The sequence below is a fragment of the Camelus bactrianus genome, chromosome 10, assembly GCF_048773025.1.
Source record: "Camelus bactrianus isolate YW-2024 breed Bactrian camel chromosome 10, ASM4877302v1, whole genome shotgun sequence".
NCBI classification, from domain to species: Eukaryota; Metazoa; Chordata; class Mammalia; order Artiodactyla; family Camelidae; genus Camelus; species Camelus bactrianus.
The window spans coordinates 33,815,560-33,823,087 of record NC_133548.1 but is presented as its reverse complement, the minus strand read 5'-3'; the positions used below and the strand labels follow the sequence as shown (position 1 = coordinate 33,823,087).

The 7,528-nt window shown below is 42.0% G+C and overlaps 1 protein-coding gene across 6 annotated transcripts in view; it reads left to right on the top strand.

The window, feature by feature from the left end:
* Positions 1 to 766: 766 nt before the first annotated feature.
* PRMT3 (protein arginine methyltransferase 3) overlaps positions 767 to 7,528 on the top strand; it is a 146,804-nt gene continuing 140,042 nt past the window's right edge. For 5 of the 6 annotated variants that reach the window (XR_012509656.1, XR_012509655.1, XR_012509657.1 and 2 more), the window contains exons 1-5: positions 829 to 1,025; positions 1,267 to 1,405; positions 3,007 to 3,089; positions 4,543 to 4,592; positions 5,212 to 5,314. Coding sequence is in view for 2 of the 6 variants with exons in the window: in XM_045524094.2 (XP_045380050.2) it covers positions 998 to 1,025; positions 1,267 to 1,405; positions 3,007 to 3,089; positions 4,543 to 4,592; positions 5,212 to 5,314 (403 nt within the window). In the remaining 4 variants the exon portion in view is untranslated. Of the gene's footprint in view, positions 1,026 to 1,266; positions 1,406 to 3,006; positions 3,090 to 4,542; positions 4,593 to 5,211; positions 5,315 to 7,528 lie in introns of all 6 variants that reach the window. The other variant, XM_010964763.3, reaches the window with a different exon arrangement.

The window sequence follows — 7,528 nt, the reverse complement described above, 5'->3', positions numbered from 1 at the left end:
GGTGCTAAGAAACTAACAGGAAGCAGTTGGAAAGATAGAAGAAACTACTTTAGAAAAGATGGTCTGAGGAAAGACTTCTTGGCTGAGACAGAAAGTACCCACCCATTTGTAGAACATTCTTAGCAAAGGCCTTGAGGTGGGAAAATGATTAGCAGCAAATAAAAGGCTAGAGGGTGAGGCCCAGAGTGAAGGGCTGAGTTGAGATGTTAGGCAGGATTCTGTAGAACCTAGTACGCCAGGTAGTCAATTTAATTGGATAACCCTGTGCCAAGCCCAGTGCTAGCATCTGGGATTAGAGCTTGGGACATATACTTTAAAGACTAAAATCCTTAAGACAGCCCACAAGGCTTTGGCCCTGCTGTGGTCCCTGGTACAACCAATGGCCCCTGCTGTTTCCCCTTCTCTGCCACACCCCCCTGAGGGATCCGGGAGCCCAGGAACCAGAGTGGAGTCCCAGGCTCTCGCCTGCGTTCGACCGCCTCTGCCACAAGAGGGCGCTGCGGGCAGGTCGCCCCCTCCGCTAGCCGTTCATCCCTCGAATGCACAGGAAGCGCGATGCCGACTGCATAAATGCTGCGGCGTCTCTCTGCCCCGGGACTCTGGGCAGCGGGCGACGACCACCCGCTAAGGCCTGCCGCAACCCGAGGAGGAGACAAAAGCCAGGTCCTAGCGCGCAAAGTCCAGCCCAGGTTTCAGCGCTTACTCAGCGCGCCCTGCGTCAACCCTGCGGCAGGAGGCGGAGCCTGGCTCTCCTCCCGCCCACCCGGATCACGTGACCAACGCAGCGGCCCCAGAGGGCGGAAGCGCTCGCGAGCAGGCGCGCGCGCTCTGGCGTTCCTGGGCGTCCGCGGGGTTCCCCAGGTCTCGGCCTTGCCGCGCGCTCGTGCTCACGCTCGTTCCCAGGTTCCCGAGCCCGGAGAGCTCGGGGGCGGCTGCGCGCGCACTGCAAAGCCGGGTCCCCGCCCCCAGGCGCAGCGGGCTCCCAGGCACCGGAGCCATGTGCTCGTTAGCGTCCGGCGCTACCGGTGGGTACCCGGCCCCTCAGCGCCAAGGCTGCGCCGCGGCCGCGGGGCCGGTCCAAGACCCTCCCCTCCCCCTGCGCCCTGCGGAAGCCGGGGAGGTGGGGCTCTTCAGGGAGGGTGGGGGAGGGGCGAGGAGCGGGGCGGGAGAGCGCTCGCGGGGCCCAGAGCCTTCTCCCCTCCCTGCCCCTCGTGCGCCCGTTTCGCACTGGTGTCCGAGGCAAATCTGATGGTTTGCGTGTGCTAGGCGGCCGGGGCGCTGTGGAGGAGGAGGAGGAGGACCTGCCAGAACTGTCAGACAGCGGTGACGAGGCCGCCTGGGAGGATGAGGACGATGCCGATCTCCCCCACGACAAGCAGCAGACCCCCTGCCTGTTCTGTGACAGGTTCGTCCACCTCAGCTCCAGGCTCCGCCCTCGATGTCCGGGCCGCATGGGTCTGTGTGGTCCGCTCGTCTGGAGTCCAACCAGAGTGGCTCCTCTCCAAATGTGGAACCCGTGGTTTGTCGGGAAGCAAGACCCACTGTGGTTTAGAGGGAGGAGCCATGACCTGGAAGCCAGGTTACGCTTCTCTTCGGCGGGCCTGTTTCCCCTTGTGTAAAATGAAAGGGTTCTGGGCTGGATCTGTGGCTCCCAAATCTGGTTGTGCACCTTTGTCACCTGAATCACTTAAAAAAAATACAGGTACTAAACTCTGTACCTCAGTCCTTCTAAATCAGGAATGGGGTCTAGGAATCTGTTTTTGTAAAGACACTATCCCAGGTGATTCTAAGGAGTAACAAGTTTGAGAGTCACTAGGTAACCCCTCAGGACCCTTCCAGCTTTCCCATTCTATAATTCTTAACAAATATAAAGTTTCTGAGGTGTAGTATTTCCAGTTGAGCCATTTAAAGAGCCACCTTTCTTAGGGCTCCCCGCCTATTGAAAGGGAAGGAATTGATGCCTTTTCACTTAGGAGAAAAGAGGCAGCAACACCAAAAACTTGTTCAAGGTCACAAAGCTGTGCTTTGTCTTATATCCAAATCAATATTCTTTATACTTAAAATTCTGCCTCTTCGTCTCAACAGACTTTGACTTTGGCTGCTGTTCTGGGCAAGTGTGTATGAAAGAGGCCTGGCATACGTTAGCCAGTGTTACTTTAAACATTTTACTGGTTTCTCCTGAATCTGGGCCTGGTGCTGATGGTGGTACACTAGCTCCTGTTGAGTCGTCGTCGTTCTCACTTGTACCCTCATTTGGGCAGTTACAGAGTACAGGCTGCCTACGTCCTCGCAAAGTAACCTTTATTGAGTATCAGGGAGGTGCTTCTTTGTGATAGGCTGCTTAATACTGCAAAAATAACCCATCTGAATAAACGTTTGTTGAAATCTGCATGTGTGCTAGGCACACAAGAGGTATGCAGCTTCTCTGTGGTGCATTCCTATGTTATTACGTGCCCTTCAGTTTTGCAAGTCACATAGTAAAGAAGCTTGGTCCTCACAGTGTGTGTAATGCAAGTCCTTGGGGATCACTGCAAGACCACTTTTGAAGTATCGCACTTGGGGAATGTGCCAGCTATGAAATTATATTTTGTGCATTATTTCTTAAAGCTATCTCAGCTGTGCCATTTCAAAGCCTCTGAAAGCAGAGTTGACACTTAGAGGAGAAAAGAATCTTATAAACGAAATTTTCATGTCTTGAGAGACAACAATCTATCAAAGGGAGTTCTCTTTCTTAAAAGCCTCTTGATAAATTCAGTTATTATTTAGCAAATAAATTAAGTTCAGTTTTTAAGGGCGGTTTGTTTTAGGCGGAAAATGGGACTCAGAAGTAATGTTTCCCTTTAGAAGTGCTGAGTTTCTTTAATCTACAGGTATGTTTGTTTTCCTGTTAATTGGAAGTAAAACTGGAAACCTGCAGAGTAGGGCGAAAACTTTTGTATCTAACGTGAAATCAATGTTTAAACTTCTTAGGGGACTATTCCATGAAGCTGTTGCTTGATTTTTCAGGTTATTTACCTCTGCTGAAGAAACGTTTTCACACTGTAAGTCTGAGCATCAATTTAATATTGATAACATGGTTCATAAACATGGTGAGTATTTTTTAGAATAAAGAAATTTTTAGTTGTGAAATTTAAGTTTAGACTTTATATTTTTCCAGACCTTTCCTTTTCTGTCCAAGTCTAATATAGTGAAACGTATAGCAACAACTTACGGAAATACAGTTTTTTTGACAAGTGGCTTTTGAGGAAAAAATGAGTAAGTCATTCTTCTAGAGAACATTCACTGCATTTAAGCTTACATTGGTTCACAACTATAAAGGAATAAAAAACTCTTGTAATGCAATTGCATTTTTATCATTCGAATTAGGAAGAGAAGAGGGGAGTATTAGAATTAGGGAGAATTAGGGAGGGCAAGTATAGAGGTGGACTTTGGAAAAGGCGGTGAGGTCAAAGCATAACAGGGACTTAAAGGCATACAAAATTGAGTTTCATAAGGAGTTTGGTAAGAGAGTATGGGAAAAGGGAGTGATAAAGTGGTAAGCCCAAGATTCAGATGATGATTCTATTGAAACTTGCATTTAAAAATAAGTAATGAGAGCGTACCACTCTAAAGAAATACAGAAGAGCTACAGTAGCCTGCTAAAATTAACTGAATACAGAATTGGCTTTTTGGTCCCTGTGTCTATTACTAACTAGAAAGGACATTATTGAAGAATAGCAAACATTAGGCAGACTTTAGGTCTCAGATAAACTTATGGTGGGTGCATTATGTTTATAATTCATAAATTCAGCTGCAGCTATTTTTGTAAGACATAAATGACTTAGTTGCATTGGTTTTTTTTTTCATGTTTTTAGTGTGTATTTTAAAACTGAATTGGAATCATACTTTATATAATTTTGTATTTTTTTACCTACCACATAGAAGTTTTTGTATGCTGTTATGCTTGTGAAACATTTTTGTATGCTGTTATGCTCCTCATAGCAATATTTCTCATGACAAATAATTAGTTGGATATGCTTTCCCTGTTTAAAATGCTGCTTCATTTTTGGAAATATGAGAACCAGATGATGACAAGCCTCGTTTTTTCACTTGCATCATTTAACTTAATGTAAAAAGCTAGTATACTTTGTGTACTCTGTGTCCTGGCAAAATTATAGTTTAGTAGGCACCACAGATGTTAGAGATTTAGAAACTTTTGGCTTTAATATCAACCACCAAATACTTGGTAAAATCTAGGGCTGAATTTTCCTCTTTCGTATTCTGATAAGTGAGGAGTAGAATTCTAAAAATTAATTTTCTTGTTTTTCAGAAATGCAAAAAAAGCATTTAAAAATTTGTCATCTGTGGCTGTTTCTCCATTAAAATATTCTGAAGTGTCAAAGTTAATGTTTCTAGTTCTTAATAAGAAATTTAAAGTATTGTAAGTAGTATAGAGGAAAGAAATAGGTTATTGTCTAACCAGAGAAGCATGTATAGAGCAGGTCAATGAAACGAAACTCATGTGATGTTAAAAAAGGTGACTTTTTTTTTCCCCCTCTTTAGGACTTGAATTTTATGGATACATTAAACTAATAAATTTTATTAGACTTAAGGTAAGTTGGTAGCTTAATTTACAGTTTTGTTTAAAAACTAAAGAAATACTGCAGCGACTCTGAATGCACCAACTTGTAAGACTACGGGGAACTACCATATAAGGAACTGTTTTAAATTTGACACTCAATTGTTTTGAGGGAGTCATGGCCATCAGGAACTAGCACAGCTGTAGCACCATGTGAGTGGATACATCCCATACTTAGCAAGGTCGTTTTTAATTGTATCTAAGAGATGAATCAGTGTTACTTGAGAGTAATTCAGTGTCAGATAAAGGGAAATATGGGTAGTCTTTTCTGTAAAATCGGAAATCACTTCTAGTGTGATTTTAAGTACTTTGATTGCTCTTTTTCTGTTTTTTCAAATCCTTTTTTTCTGTTCAGTTGATGTTTATATTGCTACTTCGCCCAAATCCAAACAATACAAAACTGTGCATTAAAACTGTTAACTAAGCAATCATCCAGTCAAGTTAATGAAATGGCAGGTAAACATAGACTCTTTAAACAGAAGTTTTGTGTAACATGGACACGATTTCCTTTTGTGTTTAATTTTCCTAGTTTTCGGTAGGGGAATCCTGTGATTATATGAGATGAAAAAATATGCAATTAATTTTGCCTCCAGAATCCTACAGTTGAGTATATGAATTCCATATACAACCCAGTGCCTTGGGAGAAAGAAGAGTATTTGAAGCCAGTACTAGAAGATGACCTTTTACTTCAATTTGGTAAGATGAACATACTGTATCTGCTTTAGAGTAGGGTCGTCTGTTATGGCAGAATAGAGATTAGGTGTCCTAGGAAAATACATTCATCTCCTTGATTCTCTAAAGACTTCATTAGGTAGTTGGTTTCGGTAGGAAGGTGAAGTCACTTAAAAAGTGAGAGAGTCACACTAGCAGTTACCAGGGAGGAATATGATCTGGGGTTAAATATTGTGTACAAGGTGTCCTGAAACATAGGAAGACTTGAGAGAATAATTTTGAGTTGTTAGACTGATTTTTAGTGTAACTAAAATTAAGGTTTTTATTTAATATAAATTACAGCTTTTAAATTGGTAACTTTGATATTTAATAGATTTAAGTAAATTTAATAATATTTGCTCCTTTTATCTAGCATAATCAGATCTGATAATTGACTTTTCTTAAGACATCTAATTGACTGAGATTTTGTTTTGATTAAAACAGATTCCATGCAAATTTCCATGGGTTTCCCCACTTACACTAACTCTGAAGCTGCCCTATGGCAGGGTCACTCTCATTTCTTTCTTTTTTTTTTTAATGTTTTATTTTATTTATTATTGTATTATTTAATCATCTTATTTTGATGGTGGGGGGAGGTAATTAGGTTTATTTATTTTTAGAAGAGATACTGGGGATTGAACCCAAGACCTCTGCATGCTAAGTGTGCCCTCTACCGCTTGAGCTGTACTCTCCCCCTTCTCATTTCTGGATTGTAGCTTTCTTCCTTAGTTACTTACTCTGTGTTTTGGTTTATTCCTTCTTGAACAGGGATCTTGTGAAAATTCTGTTGCATTCTTATGGTTGCTTTATAGGTCTAATTTATTGGAGTTCATGATTTATTATTATTTGTTTTAATTTATACTTTCATTTTTTTTGTGCCAGTCAAGTGAGGTAGAGGGTTTGCTCTCTCCACAACAGCAAGACCATTCTAGGCAGACATGTACCTTCACAGATAGTAGCTGGACAGTGTGTATTTGAGCAGTTCTTTGATAAGCGAAAACTGGAAAACCACTCATTTCCTTGACGGGTACCATCAAGAGAACTTGTGTGGCAGTGTGATGTAGTAGTGAGAACCTTAATGTAGGACTCGAGAACTATGTGACCCTGGACAAAGCACTGAAGCTTTCTGTTTTTAAGTGTTCATGTATAAAATGAGGAACTAGAGCCTAGGATGTGGATTAGCCGTTCTGACACTACTTTTCATGAATGCTAGAATGGAACAAGTAAGTACGTTATGGATAGTAAGAGCCAGGTTTCTCACCGCTGGAGAAGGAAATTTCAAAAAAGGAAGTGAAGGATAGATTGAGTCCTGTGGTGATAGATCGGGATCAGAAATATCAGGATAAATTCAGTTTTTAATAGGTAGATAGATACAGAAATATGGAAGTGTGTTCATATGTGTGTCAGTATATATAACATATATTTTCTAGCTCTTTTGGTTGAGAGGGCCTTGAAGAACCCCAGTAGCAAAGAGCATACCTAGTGCCCAGATCTTGATTTATAATCCTTTATTAATTCTCTATTGATAAAAGGAAGCAAGGCTCCTTGAAGAAGTGATTGAGTCCATAATGGGGCAAGGAAAACACAACATAAGTCTGTGACATCTTGTTCCAGAAAATAAGGAAATACATACAAAGAAAAAGTGGGGGGATTGAGGACTTAGCTAAAGAAACACAGGAACCAGACTGAAGGAGCTCCTAATGGCCAAAGCTGAAGAATTTGAGCAACACAGAAAATAGTACTGTTCGGTTTTAATCCCTAGGATAAAATAAACATCCATGAGTTCATACTGACCTGAATAATCCACCAAATAAACGGGGAAGGAACAGCTCCACTTTAGCATAGAATTCCTATTAATAAAGGTAGAGGAAAGAGAGAAACAGAATCAGCATTAGACGAACACCACAGTAATAACTTGCATGAAAGAGCCACCAATGTATGCTAAGGTTAGTGGGCACAAAGTTAAAGCGAAACAGGATTTACATAGTTCAGAGTATCTCCCAAGAAGTTTGTTAGCTGCAAAGGGAATGGTAACTTTTGAGTGGAAAAAATCAAGAAGACACCACCACAACCAAGTGATCAAGGTTCACATCACCAGTAATAAGGCACAGTGGACACCATGAACCCCTTGGTGTAGTACTCTGAGGACATCATTTCTCTGCCAGAGAAATGTTCTTGCCAGAAGTGTATGATTTCATT